The 24,670-nt window shown below is 45.0% G+C and overlaps 1 protein-coding gene and 1 pseudogene across 1 annotated transcript; both read left to right on the top strand.

Annotated features, from left to right (window-relative positions):
* The first annotated feature begins 3,276 nt into the window (after positions 1–3,276).
* On the top strand, positions 3,277–4,878 carry LOC107124574 (gastrula zinc finger protein XlCGF57.1-like). The gene has a single exon (XM_015428061.1). It carries the CDS (start codon positions 3,277–3,279, stop codon positions 4,876–4,878), a length of 1,602 nt encoding a protein of 533 aa, XP_015283547.1.
* A 2,751-nt stretch (positions 4,879–7,629) lies between these two features.
* Positions 7,630–17,540, top strand: LOC107124573 (annotated as a pseudogene).
* Positions 17,541–24,670: the final 7,130 nt, after the last annotated feature.

Raw genomic sequence — 24,670 nt, 5'->3', positions numbered from 1 at the left:
CTCCCCCCCCCCCCCCACGTGTCTTTCATTTCCACCTCCGCAGTATTTTTCAAAAGCGCTCACTTTCCCTGTAAAACACACACAGGCATGGGAAATGCCATATACAGCCTTTTATTTTTTTCTCAAACAACATTCCCAAAGCCCTTCCTATACAAAAACACACACAAATAATGCCCAGCCATTCTCTTTTAGGCTTCCCCTACTGCTCTCAAGGTACAAAAGACAATGGTGGCCACTTTGCCCCATGTCCCAACACCCACCTCCACTAACCCAAGGAGAAAAACAATACCACCTGACAAACCCTAACGCCTCCCTTCTCCATTCCCATTGGATGACAGCCCAGCCAGTGGGAAGGAATGGCAGCCATGGGGTGGAGTGCTTCTGGAGGAGGGGGCTGGAGGGCGGGACTTCCACACAGAAAGGGGGAGGGGCACCTGTCACTTTTGATTTGATGAGAGCTGGTTTTTATCTCCTCCAAGGGCCATCCACTCTGACTGTGATCTGGTATGGATTCATCCCCCTTAAACTGGTTAGGATGGTGGGCTTTGATCTTGACAATGTTTCCATCATTCTAGACACATTTTTCCTCTTCCTTGGATTTCTTTCCCATATGCGAATGACTTTCTCTTTACCTCTGCTAAAGTAGCCAGGAATGTAAGAGAGACTACTTAAGAACAGTCAACCTGAATGGCCTAGTGGTTTAAGAACATAAGAACATAAGAGACGCCAATGTTGGATCAGGCCAAAGGCCCATCCAGTCCAACACTCTGTGTCACACAGTGGCCAGAAATACCAGTGCCATCAGGAGGTCCAGCAGTGGGGCCAGGACATTAGAAGCCCTCCCACTGTTGACCCCCCCCAAGCACCAAGATGACAGAGCATCACTTGCCCCAGAGCCCCTATCTATACCTTGTGGCTAATAGCCACTGATGGACCTCTGCTCCATATGCTTATCTAATTTCCTTTTGAAGCCGTCCATGCTTGTAGCCGCCACCACCTCCTGTGGCAGTGAATTCCATGTCCGTTCTAACCCGACCGCTCTGCAGTTTCATGGAGTGCCCACGAGTTCTTGTATTGTGAGAAAGGGAGAAAAGTACCTCTTTCTCTACCCGCTCTTTCCCATGCATAATCTTTTAAACCGCAATCATGTCTCCCCTCAGTCGTCGTTTCTCCAAGCTAAAGAGCCCTAAGTGCTTTAACCTTTCCTCATAGGGAAAGTGTTCCAACCCTTTTATCATTCGAGTTGCCCTTTTCTGCACTTTTTCCAAAGCTATAATATCCTTTTTGAGGTGTGGTGACCAGAACTGCACACAGTATTCCAAATGAGGTCTCACCATTGATTTATATAGGGGCATTATTATATTGGCTGATCTGTTTTCAATACCCTTCCTAATAATCCCCAGCATAGCATTGGCCTTCTTTATTGCAGTCACACACTGTCTCGACATTTTCAGTGAGTTATCCACTACAACTCCAAGATCTCTCTCTTGCTCAGTCTCTGCCAGTTCAGACCCCATCAATGTGTATTTATATTTAGGATTTTTGGCTCCAATGTGCATCACCTTGCACTTGGCCACATTGAACCCCATTTGCCATGTTGACGCCCACTCGCCCAACTTTGACAGATCCCTTTGGAGTGCCTCACAATCCTCACTGGTTTTCACCACCCTGAACAACTTTGTATCATCCGCAAATTTAGCCACTTCACTGCTTACTCCCATCTCCAAATCATTAATGAACAAGTTAAAAAGCAGTGGACCAAGTACTGATCCCTGTGGTACCCCACTGCTTACCACCCTCCACTGAGAAAATTGCCCACCTACACTCACTCTCTGTTTTCTATGAACTAGCCAGTTTTTGATCCATAAAAGGACTTGTCCTTCTATCCCATGATTTTTGAGCTTACTTAGGAGCCTTTGATGAGGAACTTTATCAAAAGCTTTCTGGAAGTCAAGGTAAATAATATCTATTGGATCCCCCTTGTCCACATGTTTGTTCACCCCCTCAAAGAACACTAACAGGTTAGTGAGACAAGATCTTCCCTTACAGAACCCATGTTGAGTCTGCCTCAATAGGTTTTGTTCATCTATGTGCCTACTAATTCTTTCCTTAATAATGGTTTCCACCAATTTACCCGGTATCGACGTCAGACTGACTGGCCTGTAATTTCCCGGATCTCCTCTGGAACCCTTTTTAAAGATGGGAGTGACATTAGCTACCTTCCAGTCCTCAGGAATGGAGGCAGATTTTAAGGAAAGATTACATATTTTTGTCAGGAGATCCACAAGTTCACATTTGAGTTCTTTCAGAACTCTCGGATGTATGCCATCTGGGCCTGGTGATTTATCAGTTTTTGAGTTGTCTATCAGTTTTAGGACCTCCTCTCTCGTCACCTCAATCTGACTCAGTTCTTTCAACACCCCTCCCGAACTCAGCGGTTCTGGAGTGGGCAAGCACTTCTCATCTTCCACAGTGAAGACAGAGGCAAAAAATGCATTTAGCTTCTCAGCCATTTCCCTATCATCCTTCAATACTCCTTTTACCCCTTGGTCATCCAAGGGCCACACTGCCTCCCTGGCTGGTTTCCTGCTTCTAATGTATTTGAAGAAAGTTTTATTGTTGGTTTTTACGTTTTTTGCTATATGCTCCTCATATTCCCTTTTTGCCTGCCTGACTACAGACTTGCATTTTATTTGCCATAGCCTGTGTCCCGTTCCTTTTATCCCATGATTTTTGAGCTTACTTAGGAGCCTTTGATGAGGAACTTTATCAAAAGCTTTCTGGAAGTCATGGTAAACAATATCTATTGGATCCCCTTGTCCACATGTTTGTTCACCCCCTCAAAGAACACTAACAGGTTAGTGAGACAAGATCTTCCCTTCAGGCTGAATGAGGCAAAAGGGTAATCACCGATTCTCTTCAGTTGTCACCTAGGTGTCTTAATCCCCCCCATTGATATCCCTTCCAAAAACCATGGGGGGGTGGTCCTGTGTACAAGGCCCTGAAATGCTTTGAGCGTGGATGGAATTTCAGGTGCAAATAAGACTTTGTGCAGGTGTTAACACGATCTCTCTCTTTATTCCAACAGAAGATGATCAGAGAAACAAGGAGGATGAGGAACTGCATCATCTATCACCAGATGAAGTCAAGAATGAAGACTTGAGGGGAAACTTGGGAACTCAAGGTAGACCCAAGAGGCAGAAAGGAAGCCACGTAGTCGAGAAGAGGGATCAACCCAATCCTTTCCAAGGGAGAGATTTCCGTGAAGCAATTCACATGGTGAAGGAAGTGTACACGTGCTTGGAGTGTGGAATGATCTTCTCAGATGAAACCCAATATAATTTCCATTTCCAAATGCAGGATGGAAAGAAGATCCATCAAGGCTTGGAGTGTGGAAAGAGCTTGCTTTGTAGAGCAGAGCTCCTTAAACATCAACAGACATATACAGGAGAGCAATATTATAGCATGAGTTTTTCAGAGAAATCAGAGCTTATTAAACACCAAAGTTTTTATTCAGGAGAGACGCCATTGATCTGTTCAGAGAGTGAAATGACATTCTTTGATGAAAGACAGGGAAATCTGCATTTCCCAAGAAACTTTATAATGAAGGCATGTAAATGCTTTTGGTGTGGGAGTTACTTTAAATACAAATCACAGCTCCTTGTGCACCAAAGAATACATACAGGGGAGAAACTGTTTGAATGCTCCGAGTGTGGGAAGAGATTCATTCGGAGCAGTCATCTTAATAAGCATTTAAGAACTCACACAGGGGAGAAACCTTTTGAGTGCTCAGAGTGTGGAAAGAGATTCAGTCACAGTGGCAATCTTCAACAGCATCAAACAACTCACACAGGGGAGAAACCTTTTGAATGCTCAGAGTGCGGAAAGAGGTTCAGTCAGAGTAGCCATCTCCTGGTGCATCAAAGAACCCACACAGGGGAGAAACCTTTTGAATGCTCAGAATGTGGAAAGCGAGTGAGTGACAGTAGCAGTTTTCAACGGCATCTAAGAACCCACTCAGGGGAGAAACCGTTTGAATGCTCAGAATGTGGAAAGCGAGTGAGTGACAGTAGCAGTTTTCAACGGCATCTAAGAACCCACTCAGGGGAGAAACCGTTTGAATGCTCAGAATGTGGAAAGCGAGTGAGTGACAGTAGCAGTTTTCAACGGCATCTAAGAACCCACTCAGGGGAGAAACCGTTTGAATGCTCAGAATGTGGAAAGAGATTCAGTGGGTCTGTCAATCTTCAACAGCATCAAAGAACACACACAGGGGAGAAGCCTTTTGAATGCTCAGAATGTGGAAAGAGATTCAGTCGGAGTGGCCATCTTCACAGGCATTTAAGAACTCACACAGGGGAGAAACCTTTTGAATGCTCTGAGCGTGGAAAGAGATTTATTTTGAGTGGTGATCTCCTACTGCATCAAAAAACCTATACGGAGGAGAAACCTTTTGAATGTTCAGAATGTGGAAAGAGATTCAGTCAGAGCAGCCATCTTCATAAGCATTTAAGAATTCACACAGGGGAGAAACCTTTTAAGTGCTCAGTGTGTGGAAAGAGATTCAGTCAGAGTGGTGATCTTCAAAAGCATTTAAGAACTCACACAGGGGAGAAACCTTTTGAGTGCTCAGAATGTGGAAAGAAATTCAGTCAGAATGGCACTCTTCAACTGCATCAAAGAACCCACACAGGGGAGAAACCTTTTGAGTGTTCAGAGTGTGGAAAGAGATTCAGTCAGAGTGGCAGTCTTCAACAGCATCAAAGAACCCACACAGGGGAGAAACCTTTTGAATGCTCAGAGTGTGGAAAGAGATTCAATCGGAGTGACAATCTTCAACAGCATCAAAGAACCCACACGCAGAGGAGAATCTTTTGAATGTTCAGAGTATAGAAAGACCTTCAACTGGAGCATCACTCTTCAACAGCATCTAAGAACCCACACCAAGAAAAAAAATCTTTTGAATGCTTAGAGTGTGAAAAGAGATTCATTCAGAGCTGTGATCTTCGAAACCATCTACGAACTCACATGGCGAGAATCCTTCTAAATCCTCAGATTCTGAGAAGAGATTCTGTCATCCTGGCTATCTTCAACAGCTTGAAAGAACACACACAAGGAGAAACCATGTAACTGCTTAGCTTGTGAAAAGAGCTTTTCTCTTATTTCACACCTAAAAGACAACCACAGAGCATAGAAAGGGTTGAAACCACGTAAACACTTCTAAAGACCTTGTATTTCCCCAGAATCCTGACCCTAACCTCAAAGAAATGATAGAAATAGTTGGACTGAGGATAACACTGAAATAGACCGCACAGAGAAGAAAGAAAGGTTCTTAGGGTGGAAGGAGAGTCAAGACCAGACTGTATCTCCTTAACCATCAAGGAATCCGCACAGGGGAGGAACCTTATAAATACTGTGTAGCAAGAGCTTGAGGCTCAGATAATCCACAGAAAGGTGAACCTTTCCTATAGTTGGTTTTGCTGAGGCTTTTCTTTGAATGCCCAGGCGTTGGAGGCTCAGAAATGCTCCAAAAGTAGTTATGCAAAGGTGGTTGCCCTAGTTCAGTATATTTGCCAAGCTAGCTCTTTCTGACATCTGCAAAACATTCAAAATAGATCTATTTTCCAAATGCTGACAAGAAATAGACAAGTGAAGGATAGCAGATACCTACAGCATCTCTGCTACTGGCGTAAACATACTGTGAACAGCCTGCACCCTAAATTTACAAACATTTTTATCCAGCGAGGAGTTGTAGAGAGGCCTTTCTGAACCCTACTTCCTCCCCCAGTCCAGCCTCTTGTGAGCTTTTTGGGGTCTCACTACTTTGAAGCCCAAAAAGTTCTGGCAGTAGGATTAATTTGGGTTGAAAGGAAAAGGTGGTGTGTCCCCCAAACCCAACAACTCAGTAAGTTCAAAGGGGGTCAAGACCCCCCCCCAAAAAAACCATCCAGTATTGTGGAAATGAGAAAGTATCCTTGGAGCTGGCAGGTGAATGTTGTGGGAGAGAAATTCCTCAATCCTAGTTGTCCTTGCCACCCAATTCTAGTTTCTCCTGGAGAGAAACAGGAGGAGGAAGGCTGCGGTCACACGGAGCAGTAGCCATGCTACTGTGACGGAAGATAGGCTGATTTTCCGGGCGCGATCTCACCGCCATATCTGGGAAGCGTAGAGCTCCCGTGGTGAACCCGAGGCTTCCCTCCGAAGATGCGCGGTTAAAAACTAGTACCTCGGAGGTACTAGTTTCCGAAAACTGCGGGGCAAGGGCGGGCGTCTGATCGCGTTTCCGGTGGCATCCGGCGCCCGCCCATGCCCCATTGCGAAAAGATTTCCCCCCCCCCAAGGTCTCCAGGGATGCGCACAAGCACCCAACGGGGCATGCGCATACTTCAGGTTAAAAAACCCCAACACAACCCCGTTTGCCGTGCCGCTTCTTTGGCGCATCGTGTGATCGGCACCTCCCCCCTAACGACGGGACTGCGAGAGGACACCTGATCGCGCAGTAGCACGTTATTTCGCTGCGGGGCAAACAGCCACGCCTCCCACCCCCCCCCGCGATATCCGGCCCGTGTGACTGGGGCCGAAGTAAGGTTCCCTCCACCTGCTCTGAACCCCTCCCCTGGGCTCCATGAGCCACAAATGTCCTGGAGTAATGTCATCCCCCCACCCCCGATTCCTTCCTTGAGGTTGTGCTTTCATTTTGCAGATTGAGAAAATTCTCTTTTCATCTCACTGCTTTGGAAAGAAATCTGTTAGGATTGCTAACAGATCTGCAAGGGAAAAAATCATACCTGTTTCCAAGAGGCTTAGTGTGTGGAAGTGGGCATTTGAAGAGATGAGTAACATTCTTGTTAAAGGGACAGCACACTATTTTCCTCCAGGCAGTTGGCAAGCCTTACGTAAGCAGGGGTTTAATTAATTAGAGAAAACAAAGCTTAGCTAAAGAAGGGTTATAGCTCACTAAAAGATTTTTATTTCTATTTGTGTGGTATTTTCCTGTGGTTTGTTGGTGCAGCATGTCTTTTTAAAAATTGTTTATAAAGCTGTAAGACAGAAATCCTCTTGCAGATGCTTGAGATGGGCACTTTGCGCCATGACTGATCCTCCTGTGTGAACCCAACCCAGTTTGCTTGCCTTCATGATGTGAGTGAGTTAAGATAGTTGTCAGGATTCTTTTGTGGAGAAGTGGCCTTCTCAGAAGAAATATGTTTGATAGGCACAGAAATCTATTTTATTTATTTTATTAGAACATCTGTACCCCACTTTTCCTTGTGGTTCAAGGCGGCTTACAATAATAGTTAAAAACATTTCCAGTTAAAACTGAAAATAAAATAGCGAAAACCCCCCCCCCCCATCTCTCCCCTGTCCTACTTAAAAGATGCCTACCATTCAGACCACCCCAAAAGGCCTTGCAGGGCCTCCTGAAGATCTCCAAGGAGCCCCCCCCCTCACCTCTTTAGGGAACCCAGCCCACAGAGTCAGAAAAGGCCTGGACCCTTGAAAATGATACGTCTTCAGTGGGTTGTGTGCCAAAATAACATTGCCTCCCCCTTCATAATGTCTTCAGGAAGCCCAATCCACAAAGCCAGAACCACGATGGAAATGACCTAGGCTTTGATAAATTAATAGCGAATGGATGCCATTGGCAATACGATAACTGGCAGTTTCCAAATATTAATGAATGTTGCTCAGGTAAGACGTTGGCTGCCATTTTGGGGCTGCTGAGACATTCATGCCTTAGAGTATTCATAACTATTGTCTGTGTAGGAAAGCAGAGCAGATGGATTCTCCTGCCTGGAAATTGGGAACTGAAATACTTATACGTAATGAGAGCCCGAGATGGAATCTGTTTACTGCTCACTGACGCAGTCGGTTTAACCTTGAGGAGGGGGAGGAACTGATAACAGAGAACTTGCCTGTACACACACACACACACACACACATTCCTTAAGGATGCTGTAATGTATGAAGGGAAGGGAGGGGGAAAGGAGGAGACGGATTTTCAATAAATACAGCTGGTGAGTGAGAGCATTCATTCAGATCAGCTTCCTGCAGACTTGTGTCCTGTCGTCTTTGCATCGCATGCACCCCTGCACCCCACACCCCAACGAATGACACCACATGTCTGGATAGCTGAGTCTTTTGAAAACATTGGCTGAATGTTCCCTGACCTCACTAAGCAATTTTTTTTTTACTCCTTTTCGTTTTCTGCCTGACTTTCCATTGGCTGACAATGCGTCTCAGCATGAACAGAGTGCCTAGCCAGCCTCACCCAGCAACCACAGGTAGACTTTACACATCTGGGATTACAGAGCAGACCTCCTTGGCCCAGTTGGGGTATTAAATGCACACTTAATCCTTTCCTTAATTTGAAAAAGAAGCCTTTGAAGCAGTCCCTTTTTTCTCTGTGTGCACTGTTGGAATATGCAAGGTCTATAGTGCAGCCTTATGAAGAAGATCTGAAGATCACCCTAAAAGGGGACAGCTGAAGGACTTGTAGATAGCATAGCTAGACTAGGGGCTGCCCACTTTTTGAAGTTGTGTCCTTGCGGTCTCCTGATTGGCTGTTCTAGAAACTTCCTGTTGCTCATTGTTCCTCTCACAGCAGCTAGACTGGTTAGTTTAGGCTTTCTCTCTGTATGTTCTGTAACAGTTTGTTCTTTAATAAACCTACTCCACTTCCTTGCTTATTTAAACTCTGCCAGCATGCACAAGAACCTAGTAAAGGAATGAGATACAGTTCCTATGGAGCATAATGAAATGAGGGAAGAAATACCGAAGTACTCCCAACGCCCTGCTTTTGGGATCCCGCTTGCAGGTGAGCTGGTGGACTGGGGCTCAAGCAGCCAGACTGGGAGATGCCCGGGCAGGTAAAGAGTGGTAGAGAGGCTTCCCCAGACTGGGAAGCCCTGCAAGGTGGTCTGTCAGTCCCACCTGCAGAGCAGGGCCAGGGAAGAGGAGGTCATGTTGTGCAACAGAGGTGCACAAACTGATCAAAGTGTAGAGAGAGCTTTAGTCGGGTATGAACATACTTGATAGTGAAGAGCAGAGAGAGAACCTTTCTACATCACTAGCTGAGGTAAAGAGATGGCGAGTTAGAACAAATTTAGAGTCCAGTGGTACCTTTCAGCCCAACAAAGGTTTATTTAAGGTATGAGGCAGACAAGGAATTGTCAGGAAGAAGATGCTGACCTCACTATCTTGTCCAGGTGGCCTTTCCTCTTGGTGCCTCCTTCATGGTCTTTTTTGTACACCAGACACTGCTTACTCCAACCGGCTGGCCCCTTCTTTGCCCCCCTAAGGATTGCCTGCTCTAGATCTGGGCCTGGATTTCCAGCAAGGGGCAGGAAGGGATCAGGTTTCCCTCCGGGCCAGGAACCGATTCTTCTACCGATCTTTGCAGATCAAATCTCTTGTTAGAAGCACAAAAGCCAAGCAGTCAGGAGTTTCTCCTGGACCCTTGGCAACCCATTTAGAGCCATGTAGCTGTCAGGGAAAAGTGTTGGATGTATGGAGAGGGCTTTGTGGTTTGGGTAGGGTAGAACTGGCCTCAAGCAGACACCCCCCCCCCCCCCGGGTCCTTCAGAAAGTTCACTCTGAACTAAGGCAAGTCCTAGTAAACAGAACCAGGGAACACAAAGACAACAGCAAGACCAGAATGTTCACTTGCACAAGTGCAGGGCTGCCTCTTCCTCTCTGTGTTCTTTGGAGGCTCCTGCTGCTCTTGATGCTTCAGCTCTCTCACTTTGGGGCCTGCAAAGAAATCAGCAGTGCCCTCCGTCAGGCTCTGGGCCTTCCCTCTCCCGCTGCAGGCTAGGCTGACTGATATGCAGAGAGGTAGTAGGCGCGGAGAAATCAGTATTGGTACAGGAAACTTTTCTTAGGCTGTTTCCAGAGGGTCACCCTGCTGGTCATCAGCCGAATAGCCAGATTTGAGTCCAGGATTCTTGTTGGTCTCTAAGGTCCTACTGGACTTGAATCTTGCCGCTCTGAGGCTGCTTCCAAAAAGATGGATTTACAGACCATCCACCCCATACTCCCCCCCCCCCCCCCCCCCCCCATTTGGTTGTAAAGTTTCCCAAATTTGATTTTGGAATCTTGTGGGAAAGCACCTTTGTTCACTCTATGGGCAAGGAAATGCACCCTTTTGCAGGTCCCACCCACATCAGGGCCATTTCCCTGCCTCAGCCCTCTCCTCAGCTATCAACCCCCCCCCCTCCCCTCCACTCATTGAAAAATTGCTATGCAGTTTATCAGTATTAACAACAAGGTCAGGATATGTTTGTAAAAGATTTCAGAAATGCTTGAAAACATACCCTGCAGCCACTCGTTCCACAGGGGTTTTCCAGACAAGAGATGAAGGGTGGTTTTGTTGGGGTTTTTTTGCTGTGGGTCCCCTCTCTCCATAGCAACCCTGGACTTCCTTGGGGGTCTCCCATCCAAGTACTAACTAGGGCCGACCTGCTTAGCTTCTGAGATCTGACGAGATCAGACTAGCCAGGGACATCCAGGTCAAGAACGTATCAGGACAGGTCGCCAACATGAAATCTCCGGGAGGCTCCATCCCCAAATCTCCATGAGTTTCCCGTCCTGGAGCTGGCAACCCTACCCCTCATTCCCTCCGGGGGGGGGGACACCTGCTCGCTGGCATCCGGTTCTGACAAACAAGGCAGACGTTACAGGAACAGACGTTTCCAAGCAATCCTAAAACCGCTTTCCTGAGAGGAAGCCCCACGGAACAGGCTTGCGGGGAGCCCTGCTTTGGATGGCCGACGGGAGGGGAGCGGGCTGGAGTCTGCCTCCATCTCCTCCTCTCCTCTCCCCGCTCAGCCGCCCCCTTTGATGAGACTCTGAACAGCCTGGGATCCCCCGTGCAGCGTTACTCGCGAGCAGTCCCGCCGACCTGCATTAGAGTGTCGCTGCTGCTGAGGGCAGCCTGGCTGAAGTCCTCGGTCTGGACGCGGCGCCTCGTGGAGAGGACCGGAGAGAGCTTTTCTCATCCATTCGTCTGCAGCACTGAAAGGGTTAAAGTGAGCGAGCAGCTTCCTAGAGGGGCCGAGCAAGGCGCGGTGGGGAAAAGGTCTTTTCCTTGGGGGCGGGGGAAGGGTTTGCTACTGAATGACCAAAGAGACCCAGGAGGACTGCAGACATCTGCAACAGGAGGAAAAAAGCCTTGCAGCCCGGGAAGGTTTACTCACAAGTAAGTCATGGGAGGCGGAGGCGCTTTTCAATCCTGGGAGAGAGAAATGCGGCTGTCGAGTGCTTTTTTTGATGCGAAGTTCGTATTAAATAGTTTTAAAATGTCTCTACAGAGAAATAGTGGAGCCAATGATCGCCCGGTCTCCCCTCTGCCCTTCCGAGGCCAAGTGATCGAGAGAGGGACAGATCACCTCCAGGACTTCTTGGATCACTCCTCTCATCTGGACCCTTTGCAGGCTGTTTTCAGACCGGCCGCTGGGAGGGAGACGCCTCTGCTTGCCTTTAGTTGACAACGACCGCCCTCTAAAAGTAGATAAAGCTCCGGCCTCCTTGTGGCTCCTTCTGGCTTTCTCTGCTGCCCTTGGCACACCAGACCCTGCCCTCTTGTTGAAGCGCCCGGGGGCAGAATTGGGCATCAGGGCCTGTGGGTTGGAGTGAGTCAAATCCTTCCTCGTGGACCAGACCCAAAAAATGGCCACTGGTGATCTGTTATTGGTTTGGGATGCACAGGGCACAATCCCCCCCCCCCCATCTTTATGTAAAGTTCTTAGGCCAAATCATTTGTAGTTTGGGGCTTGGCTGTCATCCATATGCATGTGATATACAGCTATCTATATCCTAATCCAAGTGTCCTGGTGAGGGGTGCAGTAGAAGTCCTGAATCGCTGCTTGGCTGCTATGGTTAAAAGGCGAAAAGAGAACAAATTGAAATGAAATCCTGGAAACACAAGGGTCATGCCAGTTGGGAAGGTGGAGGTCTTGAAGGACCTTCTGATCCCCGCTCTCCATGGAGTTCAGCTGACCCTTAAAGGATTGCTGGAGAAGCAAGTTAATGCAATTGCAAAAAAGGCTTCCTTCCAACTCAACCTAGTCTTATCTTGATAGGGTGTATCTGGCCACTTGGATCCATCGCATGGTGGCATCAAGATTAGACTACTGTAATGCACTGTACATGGGTCTCCCCTCAAAATCAATTCTGGAACTCCAGTTGGTGTAGAATGCCAGAACTTGGCTATTGCCAGCAACTAGGTAGAGCATGCATCTTATTCCCCTTCTGCAGTCACTCCACTGGCTGCCTATCAGTTACCAGGCTCAGTTTAAAGGAGCAGCTGTCATATACAAAGCCCTTCATGGCCTTGGAGCCTCATACCTGCAAGACAGTCTCTCCTTCGAGGCTCTGCCATGACAGTTTGGCTTATCTGAGCAGGGACTTCTGCAGGTCTCACCCTGCAAGTGGGCAGAATCAACCACTGCCCATCCACGTGCCTTCTCCTTTGAGGCCCCCATATTGTGGAACGGCCTGCCTGAGGAGGTCAGGAAGGCTCCCGCCTTTCCGCAACAGGGTAGCATGGTCCAAAACGATTCACAGAGTCACTTGGAGAAATTTTATATTAGTTCTATATGTGGTCTATATTAATGTGTAATTGTTGCTGTTGCTGCCAAGTCAGGGGTAGAGAGTCTGAGCATATGATGAAGTTAGTAGTTTCTTGAGAGACCTATTATCCTTAATTATGTATCACCTCAGGGTAGGGAAGAGGTAGTTAATCAGCCCCTCCTAACTCACCTCCCATAAATATTTTCCCAGGCACTGACCTGGCTGGTGTCCATTTTTGTGTCACTGTGTTTTATTTATTTATTTTTATTTATTTTTGTATTTGTACCCCACCCTCCCCGCGGATGGGCTCAAAATGTTTCCATTTTGTTTTCATTTCTAGGCCATGCAGTATATTAGTTATGATTTTTAAGGTGATAGCATGTGAAGGGTCACCAGGCCTGGATGGCATACATAAACCACCAGGTCTGGATGGCGTACATCCAATAATTCTGAAAGAACTCAAATGAGAACTTGTGAATCCCCTGTCAAAAATATGTAATATTTCATTAAAATCCGCCTCCATTCCTGAGGACTGGAAGGTAGCTAATGTCACCCCCATCTTTAAAAAGGGTTGCAGAGGAGATCTAGGAAATTACGTGCCAGTCAGTCAGTCTGACGTCAATACTGGGTAAGTAGGTAGAAACCGTTATTGAGAGAATTAGTAGGCACATTGATGAATAGAAACTATTGAGGAAGTCTCAGCATGGGTTCTGTAAGGGAAGATCTTGTCTCACTAACCTGTTAGTGTTCTTTGAGGGGGTGAACAAACATGTGGACAAGGGGGACCCAATAGATGTTATTTACCTTGACTTCCAGAAAGCTTTTGATAAAGTTCCTCATCAAAGGCTCCTAAGTAAGCTCAATAGTCATGGGATAAAAGGACAAGTCCTCTTGTGGATCAAAAACTGGCTAATTAATAGGAAACAGAGTGAGTATAAATGGGAAACTTTCTCAGTGGAGGGTGGTAAGCAGTGGGGTACCATAGGGATCAGTACACGGTCCGAAGCTTTTTAACTTGTTAATTAATGATTTGGAATTGGGAGTAAGCAGTGAAGTGGCTACATTTGCGGATGACACTAAATTGTACAGGGTGTAGAGAACCAGGGAGGATTGTGGGGCACTCCAAAGGGATCTGTCAAGGATGGGTGAGTGGGCGTCAGCGTGGCAAATGGGGTTCAATGTGGCCAAGTGCAAAGTGATGTACATTGATGGGGTCTGAAGTGGAGGAGAGTGACCAAGAGAAAGATCTTGGAGTTGTAGTAGGTAACTCACTGAAAATGTCAAGACAGTGTGCGACGGCAATAAAAAAGGCCAACGCTATGCTGGGGATTATTAGGAAGGGAACTGAGAACAAATCAGCCAGTATCATAAGCCCCTGTATAAATTGATGGTGTGCCCTCATTTGGAATACTGTGTACAGTTCTGGTCACGACACCTCAAAAAGGATATTATAGCATTGGAAAAAGAGCAGAAAAGGGCAACTAGAATGATAAAAGAGTTGGAACGCTTTCCCTATGAAGAAAGGTTAAAGACCTTGGGGCTCTTTAGCTTGGAGAAATGACGGCTGAGGGGTGACATGATAAGAGGTTTACAAGATTATGCATGGGATAGAGCAGGTTGAGAAAGAGATACTTTTCTCCCTTTCTCACAATACAAGAACTCGTGGGCACTCAATGAAATTGCTGAGCAGTTGGGTTAGAACTGATAAAAGGAAGTACTTCTTCACCCAAAGGATGATTAACACATGGAATTCACTGCCACAGGAGGTGGTGGCGGCTATAAGCATAGACGGCTTCAAGAGGGAATTGGATAAACATACGGAGCAGAGGTCCATCAGTGGCTGTTAGCCACAAGGTATAGATAGGGACTCTCGGACTGGGGCAGTGATGCTCTGTATTCTTGGTGCTTGGGGGGGGGGACGACAGTGGAAGGGATTCTAGTGCCCTGGCCCCACTGGTGAACCACTGTGTGACAGAGTGTTGGACTGGATGTGGCATTGGCCTGATCCAACATTGGCTTCTCTTGTGTTCTTATGTGTCTTTCTCTTTCTAGCTGCTAAACTGCTCCTTCTGCAGGAGTAGAGGCCTGATTGCTAACATACAGGGATCCAGAACGGAGGTCCCCAGTGAGGGGGAGTCCCATGGCATTAAGGTCAGATCCTGATTTCTCAGTTGCCAACCTTTATAACCCAGCGTTCCCCCTGAATGGGATTAAGGCTGTCCACTCTGTGATCTGGTATTGATACTTCCCAGTTAAACTGGATAGGATTGTGGGCTTTGATTCCTGACCATGTTTCCATCCTTCCAGAAGAATTTTTCCACTTCCTTGGATTTCTTTCAGGTATAAGAATGATCTCTCTCTCTGTCACACACATACACTCTTAGCTTCTTTGGCACAGAGAGAGAGCAGTCAGGCTGAATGAGACGAAAGGGTAATCAATTATTATCTTCAGTCATCACCTAGATGCCTTGATCCCTCCCCCGACAACTGATATCCCTTCCAAAAACCATGGTGGGGTTCACTTGGTGTGGTCCTAATATCTCCCTGCCCTGCAGCAAACATTTTTTGGGGGAAAGAAGTTCTGCCAAAGGAAATGAACACTCGTGAATAAGGAGTGCCTATACCTGTAATGCATATAATTGTGTAATTCAATGTACAGCAGGAACAAGGCCCTGAAACACTTTGAGCTTGGAAAGAATTTCAAGTGCAAATCAGACTTTCTTCTGTGGGTGCTAACAAGATCTCTCTTTTTATTACCAACAGGGGATGATTGGGGGAATGAGAAAGACGAGGAACTGCATATCACCAGATGAAGTCAAGAATGAAAACTTAAGAGAAGAGTTCAACACTCAAGGCAGACCCAAAAGGCAGAAAGGCAGCCACATAGTCGAGAAGAGGGATTAACCCATTCCATTCCAAGGGAGGGATTTCTGTGAAGCAGTTCACATGGTAGAGGAAACGTGCAAGTGCTTGGGAGTGTGGAATGACCTTCTCAGTTGAAACCCAATATATTGTCCATTTGCAAATGCAGACTGGAAAGAACCCCCATCAAGTCTTGGAGTTTGGAAAGAGCTCCATTTGCAGAGCACAGCTCCTTAAAGATCAACAGACACAGTCAGGAGAGAAACATAGTTGCTCAGACTTTGGCAAGAGTTTCTCACAGAAATCAGACCTTATTAAACACCAAAGCATTCATTCAAGAGAGAAGCCATTTATCTGTTCAGAAAGTGGAATGATATTCTCTGATGGAGGACAGGGAAACCTACATTTCTCAAGGAACATTATAACGAAGGCATGTAGATGCCTTCGATGTGGAAGGTACTTTAAATACAGATCACAGCTCCTTGTGCACCAAAGAATCCACACAGGGGGAAAATGTTTTGAATGCTCAGAGTGTGGAAAGAAATTCTGCAAGAGTAACAATCTTGTACAGCATCAAAGAACTCACACAGGAGAGAAACCTTTTGAATGCTCAGTGTGTGGAAAGAAATTCAGTAACAGTAACAATCTTGTACAGCATCGAACAACCCATACAGGGGATAAACTTTTTGAATGCTCAGAATGTGGAAAGAGATTCAATTGGAGCAGCCATCTTCACAAGCATTTAAGAACTCACACAGGGGAGAAACCTTTTCAGTGCTCAGAGTGTGTAAAGAGATTCAGTCACAGTGGCAATCTTGCACTGCATCAAACAATCCACACAGGGGAGAAGCCTTTTGAATGCTCAGAGTGTGGAAAGAGATTCCGTCAGAGTAGCAATCTTCAAAAGCATCAAAGAACCCTCACAGGTGAGAAACCTTTTGAATGCTCAGAATGTGGAAAGCGATTATATGACAGTAGCAGTTTTCAACAGCATCTAAAAACCCACTCAAAGGAGAAACCGTTTGAATGCTCAGAGTGTGGAAAGAGATTCAGTCACAGATGTAGTCTTCAAAAGCATCTAAGAACCCACACAGGGGAGAAACCTTTTAAATGCTCAGAGTGTGGAAAGAGATTCAGTCACAGTGGCAATCTTCAGCAGCACCAAACAACCCACACAGGGGAGAAACCTTTTAAATGCTCAGAGTGTGGAAAGAGATTTTGTCAGAGTAGCAATCTTCAAAAGCATCAAAGAACCCACACAGGTGAGAAGCCTTTTGAATGCTCAGAGTGTGGAAAGCGATTATGTGACAGTAGCAATTTCCAAAGGCATCTAAGAACCCACACAGGGGAGAAACCGTTTGAATGCTCAGAGTGTGGAAAGAGATTCAGTCACAAATGTAGTCTTCAAAAGCATCTAAGAACCCACACAGGGGAGAAACCGTTTGAATGCTCAGAGTGTGGAAAGAGATTCTGTCAGAATAGCAATCTTCAAAAGCATCAAAGAACCCACACAGGTGAGAAACCTTTTGAGTGCTCAGAGTGTGGAAAGCAATTCAGTGACACAAGTAGTCTTCTAAAGCACCTACGAGTCCACACAGGGGAGAAACCTTTTGAATGCTCTCAGTGTGGAAAGCAATTCAGTCACAGTGGCAATTTTCAACGGCACCTACAAACCCACACAAAGGAGAAACAATTTGAATGCTCAGAGTGTGCAAAGAGATTCAGTCAAAGTGGTCATCTGCAGAAGCATCAAATAACCCACACAAGGGAGAAACCATTTGAATGTTCAGAGTGTGGAAAGAGATTCAATCAGAGCAGTCATCTTCAAGAACATCAAAGAACCCACATGGGAGAAACCTTTTGAATACTCAGAATGTGGAAAGAGCTACCACCTTTTCAAGCAAGAACTTACACGGGGCGTGCTCAGAATCTAGAAAGAGATTTAGTCAAACTGGTAATCTCATACTGCTTTAAAGAATCCAGATAGGGGAGAAACCTTCTGAATACTCAGAGTATGGAAGGAAATTCAGTCTGAATGAAAGTCTTCAACACCATCAAAGAACCCACACAAGGAGAAACCATATAACTGCTTAGCCTGTGAAAAGAGCTTTTCTCTTATTTCACATGAAAAAGACAACCAGAGAACATAGAAAGGGTTGAAACCATGTAAACTCTTGTAAAGTGCTTGTATCTGCCCAGAATCCTGACTCTAACCGGGAAGAAATGATAGAAATGTTTGAACTGAGGACAGAACTCAAATAGATCTCATGGGGAAGAAAGTAAGGATGTGCTCTGAGTGTGGAAGGAGATTCAAAATGAGCCTATATCTCCTTAACCACTGAGGAATCTACACAGGGGAGGAGCTTAATAAATACTCACTGTGTAGCAAGAGCTTGAGGCAGAGATCCAGCCTTCCTATTTATTAGACAGCCGAGACCAAGGCAAACATTTCCTCTAGTGGGTTCTGATGAGGCTCTTCTTTGAATGCCCAGGTGTTGAAGGCTAAGAAATGCTCTTAAAGTAGTTATGCTAAGAAGGGCCTTTTTACTGGTTGCCCTTCTTCAGCCTCCCTGCCAAGCTAACTCCTTCTGACATTTGCAAAACTGGGGAACAGTTTATCTGTTTTCCAAATCCTGTGATGAAATAGACAAGTCAAGGATAGCAGATATCAGTGGGTCCCTGAACTTGGAGGGGGGGGGGGGGGGGAATTACATCTTTATTTTCTCTCACCTTCAACTGAAATTCAGCATTTCCTTCAGTTATGAATGTAGTCAATAAGCCACAGTAGTATTAGCAGTACCTGTGACTATGCCATCCAGTGAAATCACAGGCTTTTTTTCATATCGCATTACAGTTGTTACAGATATCTTGAAATAGTGTTTGTGATCCTCACTACTCTGAAATTAGGGTAGTTATTAGATCTGCCACTGGATCTCACACAATCCCAGTCTTCCTTTCCACAGACACTCATGTGATGTAGCTGGCCAGCTATGAGGCAACTCAGCACCTACTCATCATTCAGCCCTGAAATAGTGAAATTGAGCATTCTGACCCAGGTGACTCCGACTTCTACGTTGATTACCAGTATTCCCTAACTCCAGTTCTTTGTTGATCAACATGTGGGAGGAAGCGAGTCTTTTTCATTCTTTGTTAAAGTTCTGCAAAACTGGACAGTTCAAATGAGAATTCTTACCTCTCCGTAAGGCTGCACAGCCTTTTGTAACACAGTTGGGCGCTAAGGGTATGCCAGCCAAGTTCACTCAAGTTCAAATTGTTATTTAGTGAGTTAATAAAGAGGCACATATATTACTGTATCATAAATGTGGTTTTTTAATATTTTTATGACTATTTTTCAATGTTATTGGTTTTCCTTTGTAATCCTCTGCATTTTATTTGATGCATTTAAGAACATTATCCTGAGAAGGGGTCCATAGGTTACACCAGACTGCCAAAGGGGGGGACCATGGCACAAAAAAACTTTAAGAATCCCTGTGAGAGAGGGAAATTCCTGCCTTGGAAGGAGAAAAGCAGTTGGCAGGAAAACCAGGGAACAGGAGCGGGAGAGAGAGACCTCTCCCCACATGCATCTAGGAGGTGGGGAGGAGCCTGCTGTTTGCAGGGGAGCTGCATCTGAAACAGCAGCATGTTTTTTGGGGGGGCTTGCAGAAGGGAGCCCCCAAAGCAGTGAGGCAAAGAGTTGTGATGGTTTAAGGTGTGGCTCACAAAGGGTTGACAACCTCCAAGTGGGGCCTGGAGATCTCCCAGAATTACAGCTGATCTCCAGGTGACAAATATCAGTTCTGCAGAAAATAACTACTTTGCAGGGTATTATACCCTGCAGAGGTTCCACTCCTCCCCAAACCCCTCCATGTCCCCAAATCTTCAGGCATTTCCCAACCAGAAGTTGGCAACCCTAGGAGGTTCACCAGAGATGTTCCAAGCGGGGGGGGGGGAAGAAAATGCATTTCGGGGGGGGTGGCAACCGGTGAAATGGGGGGGGGAATGTGGGGGGGGGGGTCTTACCAGTAGAAAGAAGAAGGCCTAGGCGACGTTGCAAGCATTGCACAGGAAGGGACAACATCATGCCAGTGACTTCTGGGTGAAGCTCTGGTATTTGGGCAGAAACTCTATGGTAAAATTGGCTTCTACCATTGAATTTTTGCCCAAATACCAGAGCGTCACCTGGAAGTCGCTGGTGTGATGTCACTTTCTGTGACGCAGTGGCAATAAGGCCTAGGTTGCCTTCTTGATACTGGTAAATCCCTCTGCCGGCCAGCTGATTGGTAGCTGGGGGTCAGGTGGCAGGGGACTCCTGCCTCCACCGGGGGGGGGGCCTGGGCGCCCCTTTTGGGGGGGGGATGGGTGTACAGGTGGCAGGGGACTCCTGCCTCCACCGGGGGGGGGGCCTGGCAGCCCTATTTGGGGGTGAGATGGGTGTATGTAGCTTTGCTTGTCCCTTGGAAGGTAAAGCTTCCACTTCCCAAGCTGCTAGCCCTCAGTGAGGCTGTCTGCCTGAAGGAACTGTTCATTGGTGAATTCTCCACATGGGAGAGTCTGATCCCAAAATGGAAAGTCTTCTCTTCACACACACACACACACACACACACACACACCCTTCCCATGTTGCCACAAGGACAATAGTGTTGCTGTGAAAGTAGGTGTAATTTATTTTAAAATCCTGTCTCCTCTCCAAAGAGCTCAGGGGGGCATATCTCGCTCTCCTCTCCTGTCACCCACATAGTTAAAGGTGAGCAATTTAAAGTCCAGGCATACGCTGACGACCTAGTCTTCATTTTAGAGAATCCTGTAGATTCAATTGAACAACTCCTTTATACTATACAAATATATGGCCAAGCAGCAGGCTTGAGGATAAACTTTTCAAAATCTAAAATATTAACGAAGAATTGTACAAATGAAATTGAAGTATTACTTTCTAGAAAATCAGGATTTACGATTACCAAAGAAATTAAGTACTTAGGGGTCTGGCTGACTAATAGATGCAGTTCCTTATTTGAAAATAACTATGGAAAAATGCTGATTGAAATTAAAAAAGATCTGGAGAGATGGGAAGGCCTCCAAATATCATTATTAGGTAGGGTGGCTACAATTAAGATGTCTATTCTTCCTAGAGTCATGTTTTTGTTTCAGACATTGCCTATTACTAAAAATCCAATTTTTTTTAAAGATTTAGGGAAGTTGGTATCTGCCTTTATTTGGCAATCCCGGAAGCCCAGATTTAAAATGAAATTACTACAAGAAAGACGAGAGAAAGGAGGGCTGGGCCTACCGGAATGGCAGTTATATTATAAAGCTGCTTCCATGGTATGGATACAAGAATGGGCAACATTAGCAAATAGTAGGTTATTGAAGTTGGAGGGACATGACCTCCCGATGGGTTGGCATGCCACGATTTGGTATGATAAAAATAAAAAAAGTTTTGAAAATCACTATATAAGGGCAACATTAGTAAAGGTTTGGAGAGATATTAAAAAACAATTTTACACTAAGATACCAAGGTGGGTGTCACCTATTGAAGCCTTTGTGTTGCCAACTCTGTATGAATATGAAAAGAAAATTTGTTATGATGATTTGTTGGATAGTAGAAATGAACTTAAATCAACGGAAAGCTTGAAAGATAATAACGTGGAACTCTCTTGGTTACAAATATTTCAGATACAAGCAAGATATAGGGAAGATAATAAACAAGGTTTTTATGATAAACCCTCTGAAGTGGACAAAATCTGGATTGGTCCGAGGAAACAAATTATAAAAAATCTGTACAGAACTTTGTTAGAAGCTAAAATGAAGGAAGAAGTGGTGAGACAGAGTATGGCAGCATGGTGTAAAGATTTGGGTTACAATATAGAATTGGATAGCTGGTTGAGGATATGGGACACCAATATGAAAATTACAAGAGCAACTGCTTTTAAAGAAAATATTTATAAAGTGGTTTTGAGGTGGTACCTGTATCCAGCTAGAGTGGCAAAATTTCCAGGGGTAACTTCAAACATATGCTGGAAATGAGGCAGAACATTGGTACCTATATCCACATGTGGTGGAAATGTAACAAAACAAAAAAAATTGGAAAATGATAAATGAATTATTGCAAGAAATTATGGGAGTAGTGAATTATTGCAAGATATTATGGGAGTAAGTATACCATTTCAACCAGAATTGTACCTTCTTAATTTGATCCCAGAGAGTTTTGGGAGAATAGAAAAATACTTGTTGTTGCATTGTATAACGGCTGCTAGGATTCTATTTGCTAAGTATTGGAAGAAAGAAGACATTCCGGGGAAAATGGAGGTCATACAGAAGTTCTTTGAAGTTGCCGAAATGGATAAGATTTCTTGTAGATTGAAGGGAGAAGATGATTTATTTTTTGAGAAGAAGTGGAAAAAACTGTATAATTTGAAGTTAAAGGTGGAGGGTTAATTTGGAGGTGAATTTAGAGCTGGTAAGGGGTTGTATGCACATTTGTGATATAATAGAAGATTAGCTTTGATGTTTATTTATGTCTTGAAAAATTAATAAAGATTTATTTTAAAAAAAATTACACATATAAACAGCTGAACACAAAGCTAATAAGGACCTGAGTGAACAATTAGATTTGAGTCCAGTAGTACCTAAGAGACCAACAAGCTCGACACTATAAAATGCATATAAAATACATTAACAATCTAAAATCCTGATCCATAAAACTTAAAATTTACATGGCACCGTAATACATCCCCCCCCCCATTTCACTTGCACATCCAGTTATCATTGCTGAGGCATTATTATTATTATCTCTATGAATTCGAACGTGCATATTGTGGTCTTGGAAACAATTGTCTAAAAAGCTCATCCTTTGCCGTCCCCGTCTTCTTTGACCTTCAATCTTTCCCAGCATCAGGGTCTTCTCCAGTGAGTGCTCCCTTCTCATTTGGTGGCCAAAGTATTTGAGCTTCAGTTTCATTATCTGGCCTTCCAGGGAACAGTCAGGGTTGATTTCTTTTAGGATTGACTGGTTTGATCTTCTTGCAGTCCAAGGGACTCTCAAGAGTCTTCTCCAGCACCATAGTTCAAAAGAATCTATTCTTCGGCGCTCGGCCTTCCTTATAGTCCAAGGAGTCTTGTGAGCAAAAATTCTATTTTGTGAGTTACTGGCATTATAGCTGTGTGCAAGGGATTTGGCTGTTGCATAAATTAGTTTTCCCTGGAGCCATCCTTCCTGAGCTAAGACGAAAATGTGTGAGCTGGAGGCTAAAGAACTGTGAGCTAGCTCACGCTAACTCACCTTAGAGGGAACACTGGTCACACAGCCCTGACCTGGATAGCCCAGGCAAGCCCAGAACTCATCAGATCTCGAAAGCTAAGCAGGGCCGACCCTGGCAAGTACTCGGATGGGAAACCTCCAGGGAATACCAGGGCCAGGACGCAGAGGCAGGCAAGCAAGCCACCTCTCTGAAATGTCCAAGCCTCACTAGGGGTCTCCAGAAGTCAGCTATGACTTCAGGCATGCACACACACACTCACAAATAAAAACACCCACAAAAGGCACCTGGAGAGGTAGAATTGAATCCATTTTGTCCTCTGGAAAAAAATAACTGAGAATATAAGATCTGTCTACACAGAGAGCACTTTCAAGACAGAAGTGGCAAAAGCAACACGTTATCATATGAGCCAAACATCTCTGGCCAAAATTTGCAAGGAGGAGTCACTCTGTGCAGTCTAGCACCTTTAAAGTACGAGATGTGTACAGCAATAAAATGCAAGCAGTCACACTGTACCCAGAACCAAGATATTGTTCCTGTGGCAGTACAGATCAATGCTATCATATTATAGCCGCTCGAATGTCAAATGATGCACAGAAAGAGTTGATAAACACACATACTCTCAATGCTTCTGAAAAGAAAAAAAGGAAGATCCTACAAGTCTGGAAGGAAAAAACCAAGAACTGATGACAGCGTAAACCCAGCACCTGATTTTATTGTTGCTACGACACTTGTTGAATTTCCTGTATCAAAGGATCACAAGATCACAAACACCATTCTGGATAGTTCAGAAATGGAAGGAATCCGTTTTAGTGAGGCAACAGAGGAGGTATTACCACACCATTCTACACCAAAGGCAGACAAAAAGCAAAACCAGTACATATCTTATGGGAAGCCATGGAATACACTACTGGATGAGGAAGACAAAAGATACATGAGAAAGATACCAGCTGTGCTACAGAAATCATTACATCCTAAAAAATGGGGGTGTGACGAAGTCATTGAAGAGGCGATAAGCAACTTTATTTGTCAGAATGGATTAAAGGATAATATTCTCCTCTGTCTCACATTCATATATAAGAGTGTTGCATTAGGCAGAACAGGGGGTTTTCTTTACCGTAACATTGCTCTCTGCAAAGACTTTCTTATAATTCCTTTCAACACCGATAGAGTAGGTACAGGGCATCGCTGGCTTCTCAGTGTTATCATTTTCAAAACAAAAGAAATCTTTACTGTTGATTCAAGGAAAAACCAGCAGAGGTCAAAACAACACAGTCACATTCTCTTATGTCTCACAGCTGCTTCTCATCAAGTGGCAAAGGTGGAATTCATGATGGACTTATGGAAGGCGGTTTTATGTTCAGATGCACAACAACAAAAGAATGCCTACAATTGTGGAGTCCACACAGTTCTGAATGCGTACTCTGCAATAACTGGAGAGGAACACCACAATGTTATCAGTGAGCACGCCAGATCATGGATCAGCGCACAGGCAGAAAGGCATAAGATCTGTGCCTGCAAGCAAGAAAAATGAAGAACTCTTCATTTGTACCCCACAGTACATCGAGAACTGCTACAAGGAACTACTGCTGTAGTCATAGCAGAGATACCATAGGCAGTGTATCTACTAAAATCAAATGTGAGGAAAGCAGCTGGTCTTTCTGTCCCCAAGCCTCCTGCAAAGGTAGCATCTCCCCAGAGGATGCAATGGCTTTCCGCTGCATTTGTAGAGAGTGGTATCATGTGGCTTGTCTTGCACCAAAACAGATCCCATTGCTAGCCAGTGACCAGTGCATAAACTACATTTGTCCATAGGGTTTTTTCCATGAAGTAGGAAATGTGTCTGTGATAAGTTTCTGCCATTTATTGTTCAACATTCTAAACCGTAAGCCTACCAAAGTGTGTGTTTTTGTGTACAACTGACTTTTTTCATACTTTTAGTAATAACTTTATCTTATGTGCTTGAAGTAGTTTGAATTATA

The sequence above is a fragment of the Gekko japonicus genome, unplaced genomic scaffold (genome assembly GCF_001447785.1).
Source record: "Gekko japonicus isolate JY-2015 unplaced genomic scaffold, Gekko_japonicus_V1.1 scaffold1053, whole genome shotgun sequence".
NCBI classification, from domain to species: Eukaryota; Metazoa; Chordata; class Lepidosauria; order Squamata; family Gekkonidae; genus Gekko; species Gekko japonicus.
Note: the sequence above shows the minus strand (reverse complement) of the source record. Positions and strands in the feature narration are given on the sequence as shown.

Bases quoted from the DNA above. Each gene is read 5' to 3' on its own strand.
- LOC107124574 (XM_015428061.1), top strand. From the start codon at position 3,277: ATGGTGAAGGAAGTGTACACGTGCTTGGAGTGTGGAATGATCTTCTCA.